The sequence below is a fragment of the Bison bison genome, unplaced genomic scaffold (assembly GCF_000754665.1).
Source record: "Bison bison bison isolate TAMUID 2011002044 unplaced genomic scaffold, Bison_UMD1.0 scf7180017864370, whole genome shotgun sequence".
Lineage (NCBI taxonomy): Eukaryota > Metazoa > Chordata > Mammalia > Artiodactyla > Bovidae > Bison > Bison bison.
This window is the reverse complement of record NW_011494942.1, coordinates 2,463,409-2,482,345: the sequence shown is the minus strand read 5'-3', so window position 1 is coordinate 2,482,345 and position 18,937 is coordinate 2,463,409. Positions and strand designations below refer to the sequence as shown.

At 36.2% G+C, this 18,937-nt stretch overlaps 1 protein-coding gene across 14 annotated transcripts in view; it reads left to right on the top strand.

The window, feature by feature from the left end:
- The window catches only part of NRXN1 (neurexin 1), a 1,228,156-nt gene that overhangs the window by 573,324 nt on the left and 635,895 nt on the right, over nucleotides 1-18,937 (top strand). For all 14 annotated transcript variants that reach the window (XM_010855914.1, XM_010855913.1, XM_010855911.1 and 11 more), the window contains one exon: nucleotides 17,100-17,222. In XM_010855914.1, the coding sequence (XP_010854216.1) occupies nucleotides 17,100-17,222 (123 nt within the window). The remainder of the gene's footprint in view (nucleotides 1-17,099; nucleotides 17,223-18,937) is intronic.

Below are 18,937 nucleotides of genomic sequence, written 5' to 3'. Positions count from 1 at the left end.
TGCTCTGCTGTTTCCTATAATCGCTCCATCCTTTTTAATCCTCCCTTCCCTTAGTTTATGGCAGGGGTTACTTCATATGGAAAAGAAAATACATGTATCATCAGATTCTCCAGTCTTTGCTACTGAAGAATAGGTATGAGGTGAGGAGGGAGGAAGGTCTAGCTGCGTTGCATGTCTTCAGACCTGTAGGACTGCAAGGTGGCAGATATATTTCTTTTTCAGCCCTTCCGGTATCAGTAGTTTAGATGCAGCGATGCTCTCTTCCACAGACAGGCAGAGCAAAGTCTTTTGTTAAGGTTCTTTTGAGAAAAGGCTGATTTGAATTTCAGGAACCATCTCTGTCAAACCCTTTGTTGCCACCATCCCTCCCTCCCGTAATAGAAGAGCTGTCAAGAATTTTTAAATGGAAGGAAATAGCCCATTTTTATTTAAAAATAAAAAGCTTATTTTCATGTGGGGAGAGGGTTTTTTTTTTTTTTTTAAGAACCATCTCTGTGAATAGCAGTCATGTCAGTGTCAAAATGTATGATTTGATCTCTCTGATTACAAATGGAATGTCTCTGCACACAATCCCAGACCAGACTCAGTTCTTTGATGTCCATCAGCTTATTTCATTGCTAAGATATATTTGTTATCTACAGCTTGGTATTAGATTAGGTCAGTATTTGAAAATTTATGGAAGGGAAGGCAAACACAGAAGTGTATTATATCTACAGCCCTCCATTCTCATCTATCCAGGATAGTCAGATTATTCTTGTCTCCTCAGTCAATTCCAATATGGAGAACCACAATCTACCATCATAAAATAATTTTATATGGAAGTTGCTAAAAGAACCACCATCTTTTACTGCAGATTATGTCTTCCCTGGACAGTGAAACTTACTTCAATAAAGGTAGATGGGAAAGGACTGTAAAGTCACATTCTTTTAACGTAAAGAACAATTATTTGATTAATGAAAAAAGGTCTGGTTATAGATGATTTTACAAACATAGTTATATACTATAGAGATATACACTAATACTAAGTTGTTACTAAAAGAGGCCAAGTCAGACAGAATAGTGCTTTGTGACTAACACATTAATTATTTGCATGAAAAGTGAGTGTATGAGGGTCTCTTCCCTAGCCCATAGTGTTAATTGACCTAAGTGTTTTAAAAAGTGTAAAGAGTACAAAAGAAAATTTCTACTCCCTGTGAAATTTTCTCAAATGTATTATTAGTAGAGTTTGTAGTATTATTATAATAGAAATGACATTGGTTTTATCCTGCATTTTCTTTGTCTGCCAAAGTATGTAGCTTGAGATAGAGTGACCAAGAGAGTCTCAGTTTCAAATTTGCTGCCCAATTATCAATATATCCAAAGTCATTAGGCTATGTGTTTCTTTTTTTTTTTTTTCTGATAATTTGGGATCTGTAGTGGTATACTGCATGTTTTAATAGTCTCAGTTTTTTTTTTTTCTCTTCTTTTAGTAACCTTACAAGTTGTTACTGTTATAATCTTTGAAGGTTTAAATATATTGAAAATTTGAAAACTAAACTTGCTCCTATCAACTATAAGTGAGTCCTAGTTGTCATATAAATAACTACTTTAAATATGTAGCAGATGCAAGGAGGATTTTGTGATTTTTGTTTTTGTTAGTGTTGTCTTTCCCTTTTTTTTTTGTCTTGTCAAGTCAACGACATAATTATGGAATATCCTTCTTGCCCACAGGAAGGTTTGTAGCCACCTCTGAATTCACATAAACATGCATTTTAATAAAACCATGGTCTTTGATGTTTATTTTGCTTGTTTATTTATTATTGTTTATTTAATCCTTATACATGGATCTCTTCTGCCCACCTGCTCTTTCTTCCTACCAAGATTTACTCATCTTACTTTTCCATTTCCAATGTTGTTTTCTCTTGTTCTCCTTCTTCTTGTTTTCTTACAAAAATAAAAAGCTCTATGGGGTGAAAAAAAATATCCCAGTAGGCAGAACTTCCAACTTTGTTTGGCTTCTTACAGAAAATGATTTATTTAAGACACAGAGATAATAAAATTGGAGATGGTGTTAATGTGGGCAGAGTGTCAAGGGTTGAAGTTCAGCTTCTTTTTTGGCAGTTCATTGTCTAAGGATTGCAAAGAAAGAAAATCTAAGGCCAAGACTTGGGTATAGTGAAGAAATGCTCTGAGTAATATGTTATTGGAAAATGTACTATGATGGATGCCCAGAGTGGATAATAAGATCTTTGTATTATCATTTTATTACCAGAATGAAAAGATCAACTGGATATTAGTTATCCTAATTTTTTTTATGTAGATAAAAATGGAAAGCAATAAAAGAATGCAAAATGTCAACCAGTGGCACTTAAGCCATATTAGATTGCTTTGATCAGGCTGCCACTTGGCAGACTACTTAAAAAGATATGAGGGAATTTCATGAGGCTGACTCTTGTTAACATGAAACAAATATTCAGTTCGGAGCAGCTGCCTGGTGCCTGAAGAGCAGAGAACTGCAAAAGGAGCCTCTGTCTTTGCCTCCACACAACCATCCTTGATTTCAAGAGTTCCATCAATCACTGCTTCTCACTGATTGGTGCTGTCCATCCACCTAGGATAGGAGCTGCTCAAGGAACGCTACGTCACTTCAGTCGTGTCGGACTCTGTGCTAACCCATAGACGGCAACCCACCAGGCTCCGCCTTCCCTGGGATTCTCCAGGCAAGAGCACTGGAGTGGGTTGTCATTTCCTTCTCCAATGCATAAAAGTGAAAGTGAAGTTGCTCAGTCGTGTCCGACTCCCAGAGACCTCATGGACTGCAGCCTACCAGGCTCCTCCATCCATGGGATTCTCCAGGCAAGAGTACTGGAGTGGGGTGCCATTGTCTTCTCCATCTCAAGGAACAAAGGAAGATAAATATATACATACAGAAAAGGGCAGTTTTTTTGGTTTGTTTTTCATTGCTGTCATTTTTAAAGCTTAAAGTATATATGAAGGAAAGGAAAAGAATGTTTATGAATGATTTTCAACAAAAATATAAGAGAATTTACATATAAAATAAAGAGACCATAGATTTCTGATGAAAAACAAATAAAGAAGCAAAAGCTGAGTCTTTTTCTTAAGGCCCATTGTGTAGGCAGTGTCTTTAGAAAAATATCAAAATTGGAATAAAATTTAAGGAAAGCCCATTTGAATTACCCACTCTTAATATTAAGAGAATCATAAAGAATGCACATTTAATGACTACATAGATTGTGCAAAATCATCGTATGAAAGCTTGGTAAGTAGAAGACTTGGGTCTATTTTAGTGAACAGTTAATTGGCTTATTGCTTACATGCAAATATAAAATGCTTCAGTGTTTTAAAAGATTGCTGTTTTGGTGCAGGTTAAGAATTCATATGAAATCAGTCTCAGTTATTAATTTAGTCAGTTGAACATCTCCTTATTACGATGGCAAATGGCTGTGCTCAAAGAAATGCAGAATTCCAGATTTGTGTTAACCAAATTCATCAAATTCTCTTTCATTGTTGAAAGTTACCATTGTAACTATGGCCACAGTAGAAATTGTCAGAAAAGCCTATAATGTTTCAGAAGAAAAATTCTGAACTTGATATTTCCCTTGGCTTCTGGGAAAAGGAAATTTTCTTTTCTACCACAAAATGTCACAAATTGTGAGACCACAATTTGTTGATCACAGGTTCCTATTGTGCTATTAGAGAGTTGATTTCTAAAACATTTGCCATTTCCTTCATAGGTTAGAGTTTGGCATTGTTTTTGTTTGTTTGTTGATAGGGAGGTAGCATTTTAACAAGCTATCATTGATCCAAAAAATTGAAGGTGAAAATATGAATTAGACATTGAATGGCACCCCACTCCAGTACTTTTGCCTAGAAAATCCCATGGACAGAGGGACCTGGTAGGCTGCAGTCCATGGAGTCGCTAGAGTCGGACACGACTGAGTGACTTCACTTTCACTTTTCACGTTCATGCATTGGAGAAGGAAATGGCAACCCACTCCAGTGTTCTTGCCTGGAGAATCCCAGGGACGGGGGAGCCTGGTGGGTGCCGTCTATGGGGTCGCACAGAGTCGGACACGACTGAAGCGACTTAGCAGCAACAGCAGCAGCAGCTACTATTAAGGTTTGTTTTTTTTTTTTAATCTAGCCAGTCTCATTGTGAGATATATGATTAGAAGTTCATTTATTTTAAAGAAAACAATAATTGTTTGTTTGTTTATATTTGGAGCATACTTTTGTACTTATGTGCCTCTATAATTCAGGTTCATAGACAGTTAATCCTAAAGGCTCAGAAAGACTAAAAAGTGCTCAAAACTTCTGTTTAAAATAGCCTCTAATCCTTAGGACAGCCTTAATGTTCAATGATGATACATAGTGCCACACAAATAACTCATTGTACAAGTGTAGACTTGTAGAATATATTAATATTTTATATATGAATATATTGCAATTTAACAAATATATTGCAATTTTTCAAGAAGTTTTGCCTTCCTAATCTTTCTCAAAGCCATTAACAATTTACACTTCATCAGTTACTTACCTATCAGAAAATATGGAAACAAATAATATAACCATGGATTTCAGTTCCTCGTTTAGTCGCTAGATAGAAATTATGTATCTGCTAACTGCTAAAGTGGATGCATAATTTAAAAGACGTTTTGTCCACTTAACCATATATCAGACATGATTAATATAAGCCTTCAAGCTGAGCTTTGTTTGGTTTCCTCTCTTCTCTACTCACTTGCTTCTGCTTGGTCATAGCTTCTACTTTTTTGTGTCTTCTGCTTACCATGGTGTCTCCTGGATCATGGTTATTTGTCTACTGCCTCCTCCTGTGCATGTTTTTTTTTGTTTTGTTTTGTTTTGTTTTGATGCTCCTTAAACTGTTGACTAAATGTATGCTATGTATTCAAACTCCCCTAGAAAGAGAATCTAGTGGATTCATTACTTATCCTTGCTCTGTTGAGCAGAGCTTTCAAGTCATGTCACCTCATAAGCCACTGACCAGACTTTAACTTTGGGGGAAGATGCCCACTGGTCATCCAATGTAGTGTCCACAGAGAAGGGGGCCACAGACTCAGATACGCACATCCAGGGTAATGCAGGAGCAGTGGGCTTTCCCCACAAGCATCTCTTCTTCAGGCTGTCTGATTAACAGTGTTTTGACTTTAACCATGAAATACCCTTAAGGATTATAATTTCTTCAACACATTACTGACAAATGGTACGTAAGTCAAGTGAGCAAGGCTCTTTAAATCAGGGGGAAATGCATGGAACCATAAAAAAGTTGGAGATTGAAATGTTCAGGTTGCTCAGAGATCTTATCCATTTCTCTTACTTGTGACCAATGGGAACAAAGAGCAAGATGGGTAAGAAGTACATTATGAAAACCATTTCCCAAAGGTAAAGTAAGAAATTCTAAGAACATTTCAATTACTGTTACTTTCATTGTACTTAGTATTGGATTGTTCTTTGAATGCATCATTCATACAGTTGTGAGTATTCTTCACCCTCCCATCACCCTTCCCAGGAGGTCAGTCTAAATATAAGACTTGAAATATTTTATGCATGATACTATTGAAATAAATATGTTATATGTGTTTCTTTAAAAATATAGGGTCATGGTGTGCAAATGTTTTGCAACAGTTTTTTTTTTTACTTTAATAATATACTGAAAAAAATATCAATATGTCCAGTTTGTAAATATAGCATGCAGCACTGAAATATCTGATCCATTGCTTACTTGAGATTTTATACTGAAGTAATATGAAGCAGATCGAGGTCACTGAGCCAGCTGAAGAACAATAAAATAGGGAGAAAACATATATGTACAAAAATAAATTCTATCATGATTCATCAGAGACCTCAAAGCAATCATATGAACACTGATCAGAAGCATCTGTGAGAATGATCTTGAAAAACAAACTAGATTGGAATAACTGCAAATGAAAAGATACTTTGCACTGGTATAAGTTATTATCAGTGACACTAACTCACTCAAATGAAAACCTAACTAAAGTAATCTTAGTGTAGCAAGACTGACAAGGAGCAAGCACACAAATATAACATTTCTTCTAGCAGCTGGCTGACCAGCTTCAGGGAACCTCCAAACGCTCTCTCCTGAGATTAACCAAATTAATCTGGTATAAGATTTAATTGCTAATAGCCATTGCTATAGGTGGGCAAGCACCATCTTAGAATAGCTCCTGTTTAGTAAGGCGTGTCGTTCACTTCAGAAGACTTTGTCCCAACTTCAAACAAAGGAGTAATCCAGTATTTTACCAATTACTAAAATAAATGGTCAAATAGAATCATAGCACTCAAATTAGTGACTAAAAGTTAGCCGGATAAATAGGCTAATTATCAGTACAATAAAAGAAAAATTAAATTTAGTTCTATTTGTTATTGCAATAATAAAATTCAAAATAGAGAATTCAGGAAATCATATTAATACTTTGAAAACAATTTATATTATCATTCTCATTTTTACATGATAGATGAATGAATTATCATGTATCATTTGTTCATAGCTTTCTTTGGGGCATTCACTGAGGAAAAAAAGAAAAAAAGGATCAAAACAAATGAGACTCTATAGTTCAAAAATCCTAAAGACATATTATCCTTTATCATATTTCTGAGAATGCATTTGCTTTTTAAAAAAATAGATATTGTAATGTTTACCACAAATAGTGAAAGCTAGATTTTCAAGCATTGTTGTGATTTCCTAGTGAAATGAAAAGGAACAAAAACTTAAAGACAGAAACTTAGCTTTTTATTTTGATTTTTTCCTAATGTGCTTCTTATTCTGGGAGGTTTTTACAAGAATACCCCCAAAGTATTGAGTGACAGCAAAATTTTGTTAAGTCAGTCTCACATTTAATGATATTCAAATACACTTATAGTGTTAATAGTACTATAATATTAGTATTAGTAATAATATTATAGTATTAAATTATTCCTTTAATTTTTCAGAAATGTACATTCTTCTTGATCTTCTCATAAAAATAAATTCTGCAACAGTGCTGTATTTGGATGAGAAATTATTTAATTTTAGCATCTTTGCATTTGTCATTGCAATTCATGGCTTTGTTTATGAGATGTCAAATTGAATATTTATAAATTTCAAAATGCTCAATATGTGTATGCTTTTTCATTTTTGTTTTCATTTAGATAGTTTGGCATTGTATAGGAATTGCATAATATTTGTTTAAATTTCTGTCAATATAAATCAATATAATCCTTTTCTTCTCATGTTACACCAAGGCTCAGTATATTTTCAGTTTAAAATGCTTACTTAAAATCATATTAACTGTTTAGTACTTAATTTTATACATGCAGACTATCCTATAATGTGATAAGCTTTTCTTGGAAATGGCCTTTTTTTCTTAAAATAAAGTCACAGTCCAGATTTTTCCTTTCATTATAGTAGGTTTATTTTATTATGCTTCTTCCTAAACCAGTCACTTGAGCTAGATTAGATTTTAAAAGAGCTCTTTTCAAACATTATTTTAATAATATATGATTTGTGTTCATTTTTTACTGTGTTGTAGTTATATTCTTAAAAGGTAAATTGTATTTCTTAAAATGTATGTTTTTTTACATTGAAAATAATTTACATCAGAGATATTTATCCTGATCTGTCATAAATGGGTACAATCAATGTCAAAGTTGTGTGTAAAGGCTAAATGTTTCTTATAAACCTTGTCTATTTATTTGCTTAGAGCTAAGATATCTAGCCAGATATGAAACAAGAGGGGAGGCAGCTATATATAGTAAAGTTTATTTTGTAGATGATAGAATAGGGTTGATATGAGTTAGGAAAATGGCAGAGGAGTCTCCATACGGTATTTCCAGTAGCTCTCCAAGGTCAGACCTCTTTGCACACAAGATCTGTGTTTTCTTATAATTAAATACTCATTAAGCCTTGAATCCCCCATTCCTAAGCCAACTACTCTCTTTGTATTTGGAAGTTACTGACTACCGGCCTCAGGATATTTTGCTCTCCTAGACTGTACACATCATTAAATTTATTTTCAAGGGAACTAAGCAAAAAAGCTGTCTAAATAATTAGCCAGATAACTGAGTAGCCCAAGTTTTCCAGTTCTTGGACTTATCAGATTCCATGCTGCCAAATGTGGAAACAAGGGGATGAAACTCTTATTTTTGACACTTCTGAGTGAAGATTGGTGTTAAAAGTTAATGGAGTTACTTTTCATTAACTGTTTGGCTTAATTCAATATCAAGAGGTATTCAATCCACCATAAAAAAAAGTTCACAAAATCTAAACAGATTTATTCATTCAATAAATAATTAAGCATGGCTTTTATATTCAAGGCACTGAACAATAGGACCTAGGGTATTTTTCCTGAAGTTCTAAGCCCAGGTGGCTCAGTGGTAAAGAATCTGCCTGCCACTGCAGGAGACGTGGGTTTGATCTCTAGGTAGGGAAGATGCCCTGGATAAGGAAATGGCAACCCTCTCCAGTATTCTTGCCTGGAAAATCCAATGGACAGGGGAGCCTGGTGGGCTACAGTCCACATGGGGTCACAAAGAGTTGACATGACTTAGTGACTCAACAACAACAACGAAGGGAGAATAACAATAGTGACAATATGATACTGATGATATTATTATCATTAAAAACGAAGGTGTTCCATGCACTAGGCATTGTTTTAAATAATTAAAATGCCTTAAATTTATACTGTAAAATGGCTCTATTGTTAGCTTATTTTAGAGATAAGAATCCTGAGACACAGAGAATTTATATAATTTACCAGGATCGCATAGCTAGTAACTCATGGAACTAGGATAAAAGTTCAGAGGATCTGTGAATCTAAAACACATGCACCAGACCAAGATATACACATTGTAGAAAGTTTAAAAGAAAGAAAAGACTTAAATAGCAATCTACCCAAAGTAAATACAGTGAAATTGATTAGTGTGGGACTACTTCATTTCTCCAGTGGTTTTATAAAGTTTACAAAATGCCTTTCTTCTGTTGTTACTGTTCATTTTTGAACCAAGTTTAATGTCTAATTTTATTTTATTTGCTCAAAGTACTTTTTAGTTGGGCTTCCCAGGTGGCACCAGTGGTAGAGAACTCACCTGCCAATGCAGGAGATATCAGAGACGCCCACCCGTTTGATCCCCGGATCAGGAGATCCCCTGGTGGAGGAGGGCGTGGTAACTCACTCCAGAATTCTTGCTTGGAGATCCCACGGACAGAGGAGCCTGTCGGCTACAGTCCATAGAGTCACAAAGAATCAGACGCGACTGAAGTGTCTTAGCACAGCACAGCACACACACAGAGCACACTTTTTAGTTAGGGAGGAATATTTGTAATAGTTTTAGTATAAAGAAATGTATCTGTCCTTAGGAGTCTATAAATGTCTCTTTTCCTATATAGTAAACGACAATACAAAAACATTCTCAATAGTTCTCAAGGATCAGCTAAATTGAGGAGAACTTGAGGAGGATTAGAGAAGAGGAAGAGTTAGATGACTGGGCTGGTACATCAGCCTTACAGCTGTGTGGATGATTGGTCTATCCAGGTCATGACTGGCACCAGACCTGGCCAACAAGACAGCTCTGAGACAGACAGCCTTTCTGATACCCCAGAGGCTTTGCCATTAAGGGCTCACAAACTGGGGAGGGTGATGTAACTCACCTCTTATGTTGATAAATGCAGTCTTGTCTGCATATTCCTGAATGTAGAGCTAACTAAAAGAAAACTTTAAAAATAAATAAGCACAAAACTTCAACTCCTCTTTAGGGGTGGCTCAAACAGCATGCAATTTGTGCAGTTACTCAGGGCTCTGTGTTTAGAAGGGCCTGTTTTTGGGTAAATACTTAGCTATCACTGTTCTGAAATACTACATTTTGAACAAGAGTTGCATGTCTTTACTAGGCTCAGAAATCATTTAATTGGTCCTTCCTCTTGTAAGGCTAGTATATTGCAAAAAAAAAAAAAAATCTTAATCTGACAGTGCCATTTATATGTTTCTAATTTTAATCAGCTTTCCTAACTGATTCATGTGGAAATAAAAACAAAAAATTCTGCTCCCAGCCCAGTATAAAAATTGAGAAAGATAAAACAGAAACATTTAATAAGAATGACTCTTCTTTCATTTCTGTTGGTCCTTCAAGGAGCAATCTGATTATTTTTTAAAGTAATTATTTTAAAACCAGAAACTAATGGCAAAGTCGAATAGCAGGCTGAAGGTGTCATAATTACAACCTGAGAAACACATCCTCCTGTCACTTCCAGGTGTAAGTGCTGTTGCCAGGAGCCATGACTCAGGCACCCAGCAGCGGTGGCTCCTGCTTCTGTTTCTCCTGCCTTTTCTCTCTTCCTATTATTGTCACAATGACAAGGCTTATTTCCAGCTTCCCACTGGGTCCTGCCTCCCACTGGAGGCAATAGTCCTCAAAGTCAACTGCCAAATAAAGCTTAATACCTGGAAATTTTGATATACATAGACACCTAATTTTATATACATACACAAATGTCATGCATTTAATGAAAGTTGCTATTCTAAATTTGTAGAACAGGAAAGGTAATTACATTTTAGAAGTAGAAGGACTTTGCAGTTGGTTTATGCCATTTACAGCCTTTTAAAATTGTTCTTAGTTTTTGTTATTGTCATTGTTTTACTGATAAGAAAACTCAGACCAAGAGCTGTGGGAGCATTAGACAAAGTTAGAATAATTAAGGTTGTTGTTTAGTTGGTAAGTTGTGTCTGACTCTTTGGCGACCACATGGCCTGTAGCCTACCAGGCTCCTCTGTCCGTGGTATTTTCCAGTTATGAACACCAGAGTGGGTTGTGATTTCTTTCTCCAATAATTAATGTTATGTTGGAGTTAATGGCCATAGTCAATCTAAAACTCCGGTCTCTGGACTCAAACTCATGACTATTTTTCCATTGCTTATATCTTTAATACTCAATGTGAAGATGCAGAAGAAAAGGGAATTTGTCTGTTTATTTATGTGTCTCGTACAAAGACCTGAGAACTAAGCTGGCCTACTGTTTAAACAAATAATTATTGAAACAAAGCCATATCCATTTGTTTACGTATAGTCTATGGCTGCTTTTGCACTACAATAGCAATGTTAAGTAATTGCAATGACAACCAAATTTGGCAAAGTGGAATATATTTACTGTTTGGTCCATTCAATTTAGTTCAGTCGCTCAGTCATGTCCAACTCTTTGCAACCCCATGAACTGCAGCACGCCAGACTTCCCTGTCCATCACCAACTCCCAGAGCTTCATTTGGTCCATTGCCAGAAGTATTTTGATCCCTATTAGATCTACTAGAATGTAAGTTATAGAAAGCTCCTTGAAAATCTAACTTGGGACATTCCCAATGCTGAGATCAGTGTTTGGCACAAAATAATTTTTAAACTAAATTAGTAGGCTAGCTCAGCTGGTAAAGAATCCACCTGCGATGCAGGAGACCTGGGTTTGATTCCTGGGTCAGGAAGATCCACTGAAGAATGGATAGGCAGAGTTGAACATGACTGAGTGACTAAGCACAAGCACATGGGAACCACATAATCCAGAATGAATAAGACTAGTTAAATGAGACTAGATAAACAGCAGATATAACATGGATCTGCTGCTGCTGCTGCTAAGTTGCTTCAGCATGTCCAAATATGTGTGACCCCATAGACGGCAGCCCACCAGGCTCCCCCATCCCTGGGATTCTCCAGGCAAAAATACTGGAGTGGGTTTCCATTTCCTTCTCCAATGCGTGACGGTGAAGTCGCTCAGTCGTGTCCGACTCTTAGCAACCCCATGGACTGCAGCCTACCAGGCTCCTCCGTACATGGGATTTTCCAGGCAAGAGTACTGGGGTGGGATGCCATTGCCTTCTCTATAACATGGATCATTCAGTTTCAAAATTTCATAATTCTAAGATGTATGGTGCTGTAATAACTTCTAATTCAATTGCTGGGTGCTATAGGCAATTTAATGATCTAAAAAAAGAGTTACGTATAAAGACAGAACCAATTTATATCCCTAAGGCAATGTGAATTTTTTTGTTATTGTTTATAGAAGTACTGTAGAAACCCCACTTTCATGTGATGCCCATTTTTAGCCCACATAGCTGTGGCTGAAAAGGCACAACCTATTCTTAATAAAATGAAGATAGATCATTTCTAGAAGGCAAACTAAATGAATTCCTACCTGCCCATCATCTATGCAGTTTGCTGGGTTGTGGCTTTGCAGAAATACTTATTCAAATCCCCATATTTAAATAGCTTAATTGATAAAACAGATTAGCTTCTCAAATTTCTAGGTTGTTACGTATAGAAATCACTTACATTTACTGTTTAAGGCAACAAAAAGGATATCTAGAACCAACTAGTTTGAACTATAGTGAGAAATGGGTACCTCATACGGATGATCCATTTATGTAGTTAGCATCTTTAAAAAATACCAGTGGAAGGAAATAGCTACCTAAAGGGTATGCAATGAGTCTAACCTTTGCAGCCCTCAAGTCTGGAACTTTTTTTTTTCCAAAAGAGGTTTTATTTTTATTGTGCATCTTCTGTTGTAAATAATGACCAACTACCTTTATCTTCTTTTTGTGTTTTAAGCTATTAGTTTGTTCCTTGAGTTAGACTATTATATCTCCCCCCCATTTCACTAATTCTTTTTTTTTTTTTTTGATCTGTTTCTTTGACTTTTTTTTTTTAATTTTATTTTATTTTTTAACTTTACAATATTGTATTGGTTTTGCCATATATCAAAATGAATCCGCCACAGGTATACATGTGTTCCCCATCCTGAACCCTCCTCCCTCCTCGCTCCCCATACCATCCCTCTGGGTCGTCCCAATGCACCAGTCCCAAGCATCCAGTATCAAAAATCAAAATATAGTAGGTCTGGGTTTGATTTTCTCAAGCTACATCTAACTTTCAACTCTAGGGACAGCTGTCATTATAGTCTACTAGACATCCTTAATCACATTGCTTCCTAGACTTCTTAGCTTTGTTTTAATCTTCACTATTGTCCTTTAATGTTATTTTCCCCCCTACATTAAAAAAAAAAAACTAATGAATATACTTCACAGGACATTTGCACAGAAAGCTTTCTTACAAAAAGTATCCAAAATTGCTATTATATACATCTTGAATATGAAGTAAATTTGAAATATTCATGAAATAATATGAAACAAATATTAAAATAAATTTAAAATACATTTGCAATAATATCTGAAATGATCAGTGATGTTGTATACATACATGTCAACTAACCTCCCATGGAGCTATCTATAAAATGGGAGAGTTGAATTAGTTATTTCTACATCCATGTGAAGCTATTCTTTTCTTCATTAAATAAATTCATTATTGATTTATGACAAAATACTTTCAAATAGAATATAAAGTGATTAGCAAAAATAACTTAAATGATTAATTAGGGAAAAAGGTCAATATTCAGTTTTTTTGTTTTTTTAAGAAAAGAAAGAATCAAGTTGCTGAAAGTAAGCATATACCCTGAATCTTGACTTTATGATGAATAGAAAGAGATAAGGAAAGGCAGTCAGTTCTATAACTCACATGATATAAGAGGAAATAGCTTATAAAATCTTCAGGAAAGAGTTTATGAATTTGGACTTTGCAGTTAGAAAGAGTATTGAAAATGCATGTTAAAGAGTTGATAATGTAGGTAGACTAAAAAGTAGCTTTGAATAACTGTGGACCTTGGTACTGTAATAAATGATGTTCTAGAAAAATTGTTTTTTTTTTAATTCAGTGAAAAATCTTTTTTCTTAATCTAACTTTGAAAAGAAAAAGTTACTTGCAAATGATTTTTAAAAGCCTTTGCTGGAGTTTTCTAATAAGCTCATCATTTTCCTAAAGAAAGAAATGAGTGTCTCCCCCCGCCGCCTCCCCCTCAACCCCAGAGGGTTCTGCAGAGTCCAGGGCTTCTGGGTGATGCCTTAGGGGACAAGTTGGCCTGCCTCTTTAACAGAATAGCAACTTCCCCTTTATGTGATTTTTATATTCTTTATGTGAGATTACAGGTGGAAAAAAAATAATTCCACCATTTAAAAATAATAATTAACCACTGCCACAGTTTTGTGACTATTCCCTCCCTAGCTCACACATTGATGCTGGGAGAAAGGTTAGAATCAATGAGATATGTTTTGATATCCTAAAAGGAAAAAGAAATTTTAAAAGGAATTCAGATCACTAATGGTATGAATGACTATAATTCTGCCGTAGGGACAAATGATTCTGAAATTCAAAATTTCAACAGAGGATAAATTATCCTAGGTCAGACCTAGGAGAGAAGACATGTCTATCACATTTTAGCTATGTGACCTTGGGCTGAGTTGTTTTAGCTTTCTAGGCCTTCGGTTTCATGCCAGCAAAATGATAATAAGGTAAAGATGAAATAAGTTAATAAAGTGCCTGGTACATAACAAACATTTACCAGGACCCAATTTCCTTCTCAGTAGCAAATAAGGACCAGCAACCGAAATCCTTAATTCCCTGTCCAGTTTACTTTCCATGACACTTCATGTCACATAAATAACATTGTTTTAAACTGAGAATATTAAGTGCATTTAAAAAAAGCCTCTTCCAAAATCAATTTCTTCACATTTTTAATAATGCAGGGAAGGAGCTTGAAGTTGGTCCACAGAGATTTTCATGAACCAAAGGGTTATTTTTAATTGGATTTTGTGCCTGTTGTTATGGAAATTATTGTTTCATGGATAAAGCTTTATGATTTCACCGCAAGATCAAGCCCAGAATGGGGTATAATGATGATATCACCCCTATGCTTCTTTTTCTTGACAAAACACTTAAATTAAGAGAATGGGAGTGAGACTGCTTCAAAAGCACACATTTCTAAGAGAAATAAGATCTACCCTATAAAAATAGCTTTAAAAATGATATATTCTCTTTTCAAAGATCAAAACTCAGAATGGCCCTTGCTGCCAGTAGGATGCTAAGATTCTGCAGTTATTAAACACTTCACTGTTGAAACTAGAAAGAGTTCCTTTGATCCTGGGACTTGCTTTCAACATTTGGTCTCAAAGCATTTTTGCAGTTGTTGAACTGCAGCTGTTGAACAGGCTTCCTCTAGTTATTTAATGATCAATCTCTCTAAACTCTTCTATCTAAACTAGTTTTTATTTGTGTGTCCAGATGCGATTTAACTTCTCTAAAGAAACAAAAGAAATGCTTACTAATGTTAATGATGGTTCTGTTTAAAATTGAAAGTGTTAGTCGCTCAGTTGTGTCCAACTCTTTGCAACTCCGTGGACTGTAGCCCATCAGGCTCCTCTGTCCATGGAATTCTCCAGGCCAGAATGCTGGAATGGGTAGCCATTCCCTTCTCCAGGGGATCTTCCCGACCCAGCAATTGAACCCAGGTCTCCTGCATTATAGGTGAATTCTTTACCATCTGAGCCACCAGGGAAACCCAAGACAGGAGGCAATTCATCCTGCAAAATTTAACTTATATCACTGGCTCAGTTTAAGCCTCAAAGAAACCTCAAACAAGGAAGACAGAACTTGTTTCATCAATAACATTCTAAGAGAGAAATCAGTATAGTAGTCTGCAGTATTAAAGCAGTGATTTTTTGTTGGACAGACTGCTTAGGTTTCTTCTAGTACTTAGTTCCCTAATTTATTTTTCTTTCTTTTCTCTCTCCTTCTTCTTGGTATTTTCATACACCATCCTATGATCTTTGGACATTGGCTAGATTGTCTGGTAGAATTTGGTGGAAGAAATTGTGAACCCCACCCTGATCCTGAATCAACTGAAAGTCGTATAATTAAATGTCATGTCTTTAGTCATTTTAGTTTACCAAGAAATGTCAGTACGTTAAAAAAAAGGGTGGGGGGGAATCCATCACCAAAAGATGTATCATTAAAAACTTCATGATTTTTTAAAATGAATCAAAATATCAGATTATTAGCAAGGCTTATTTTTAATAAAACATTTTCAGTTCTATTAAAAGTTCTTTTTTTCCCTACCTTTGTTTTTATGTGTAAGAGAGACATTTGTTTAATTTGTCATTTCAATAACGTCAACAGATACTTTCTAATATAGTCTCTGTCCTGCCGCTGCTGCTGCTGCTAAGTCGATTCAGTCGTATCCGACTCTGTGCGACCCCATAGATGGCAGCCCACCAGGCTCCTCTGTCCCTGGGATTCTCTAGGCAAGAACACTGGAGTGGGTTGCCATTTCCTTCTCCTAAGCCAACTTAAATTCAACTTGCACAAGTTTACATAGGTTCGCTTGCAATTACTTTTCCAGTTGCTTACACTTCTGGCTCTTTTTCCTTTGGTCCTTAGCTGGAAATCACTTCCTCGTACCACTGCTTAATCATTTTTTCCCCTCCCACTCAACAGTTGGCCCTTTATGGACAGTGTTTTTCTTGACTTTCTTCACTTCTTAAGAGTCAGTACTTTTACCTATACCCACTCTCTGGGCCTTCACTAGTTCTCAGACACATTCCAGAAATTTAAAAGCCTGGTGAATATTGAAGGTACATGATAATAAGTGCAAAGAGCAGTCATCACACAATCTAATACCCAGAGCAACCTCCTTGCCAGGGCCTAATCAACCAGGTGCCATTCATTGAAAATTGTTAGATAATGGCCTAAGGTCAGATCTCTCCCCAAGGTCAGAAGATGTCTTATGACTGCTATCTACTTCATTAGCCAAAAAAAAAAAGGAAAAAAGAGATAGTGCAAAACAAGAAAATTTCTGAGAGAGGGAAAAGTTTGTGCAAATTTGGGAGCATTGCTGTGTTGAGTGTGCCTATTTATGACAACAGGTGCATTTGTTTGTCTTTGATTGATGCATAATGTTAAAGATTCTTCTTAAACTGTTACACCTGAATATCTATTAACTGGTAATTTTCCTTGCTTGCTGTGACTCTAATGGGCTTGAGAATTGATCCAGCCAGTCTCTCCTCCCTCTGTCTTTTTCTCTCCTCTTTCTTTCATTCCTTTCTCTCTCCTCCCTCTCCCTTGCTTCCCCCCTTTCTTTGTCTCTTTCTCTCACTCTCTGTGAGGTTCATTTGCTCGACTGATTCTGAGTGTCCATAATGACTGTTTGGCATATTCTACAGGCAAAGGTCCCGAGACCCTTTTTGCTGGCTATAACCTCAATGATAACGAATGGCACACAGTGCGTGTGGTTCGCCGAGGAAAAAGTTTAAAGTTAACGGTGGATGACCAGCAGGCCATGACAGGTAAAGCCCTATCGCCCTTGCCTTTGCTGAAGCTTTAGACTTTCCTATTTCTTGCAGGTGACCTTGAAAACCAAATGAATAACTTGAAGCTAATAGACGCAGTTCATTTCTTATTCAAATTCTTCCAGCAGCAATTAAATTTAATAAGCTGCATGTTGTTTTCTTTTCTCTCAAATGAGCAACAATTTTTTGTCATGTTCCTTTCCGTTTAATAATTCAAGAAGTTATATTTTAATTTTATGCTTTGATAAATATCTCAGGGCTTCATAAAATATTGAAGTTATTGTTTGGAGGCCACTTCCTGTTCAGTTTCCTCCTTATATATTTAGGCGATGAACAGCAGCAAGTTATACTTTTTAGCTTCTGGATACATTGATAGATACGCCGGCATTCTGTCAGGTGTACTGGTTTTTATTTTAAGCTATGATAGATCAGTTTTGGCCATTTAGCTCTGTTGGTTAAGCTCTAATGTTAAGAATGTCAAGTTCAGTCCCTGATTTGTGGATTTCTGACTGAGGCGAGGAATATAAAGGCCCACGCCAACGACAGAGGGAAACCAAATGAAAGAGGAATTGGCTCACCTTTATTCTCTGCTGAAAATAACTTCAAGCATATGACCCGCTGGGATATTAGCTCCCTGTTTTTTAGGAGAACATCTCCCTGTTAATTATTTTAGTGCAAGATGCAAGATGGTCCTTGTGCAGCACAGAAATGTCTGTTCTACATTCAGTCTCAAGGGGGTTTCCATTCTCAGAGATCGGGTGGTTATATCAATGAAGAAATAATGTGTATGGGATTTTAACTTCTAAGAGAATCATTCCACAGTTCAGACGAAGCAAACTACCAACCGATAGATCTCTCACTGTCTTGTATTTCGTTAGCCCTTTATGGCTTTGCAAAACTTTTGTCTTCATGTGGGAGCAAACTTACTTTGTTTCAGAATCATCTGAAGAGCTTTAACAGGATCATTTCCTGGCCAGACACCACAGAAAGTGTGAGAGGAGCCCATTAGTATTATTTCTCAAAATCTCTCCAAAGAACTCTAAAGCAGCTGGCCCATGGATTGGCATTTAAAAACCACTGCTATGTTATGCCATTTTCTTCTCCCAGGAAGAAAATCAACCAGGGAGTTATTAGCATAAGCCTGTATTCAAAATTGCCAGACATAAGTCTCTAAAGAAACTGTGTGAACTCAGGGAAGGGAGGCAGAATTTTTATAGGGCTTTGGCAGGAGTGTCAGCTGAAGTTCAGCTAGTTTTGGTAAAGGCACTTCTTGGAAGAGGTGTAAATTGGTTATGTAGATTAGCATCCATTGTTTGGACAGTCTGGGTTTTATCAAAAGGGGCAGAAATTAGGATCTGAGATCATGTATAAGAGGTTGGGAAGAAATAACTGCCAGAGACAAGGACATGTGAAGGTCACAGTAGAACATTCTTTAGTCCCTTAGGTTTGTCTCAAATCTCATACAGCCCTATGACATTGACAGGGTAGATGCATTCTCATTTTATAGACAGGAAGCTGAGACTCAAAGAGGTAAAATGACATGTTACTTTGTTGTTGTTTTTTTTTTTAATTAATTTTATTTTATTTTTAAACTTTACATAATTGTATTAGTTTTGCCAAATATCAAAATGAATCCGCCACAGGTATACATGTGTTCCCCATCCTGAACCCTCCTCCCTCCTCGCTCCCCATACCATCCCTCTGGGTCGTCC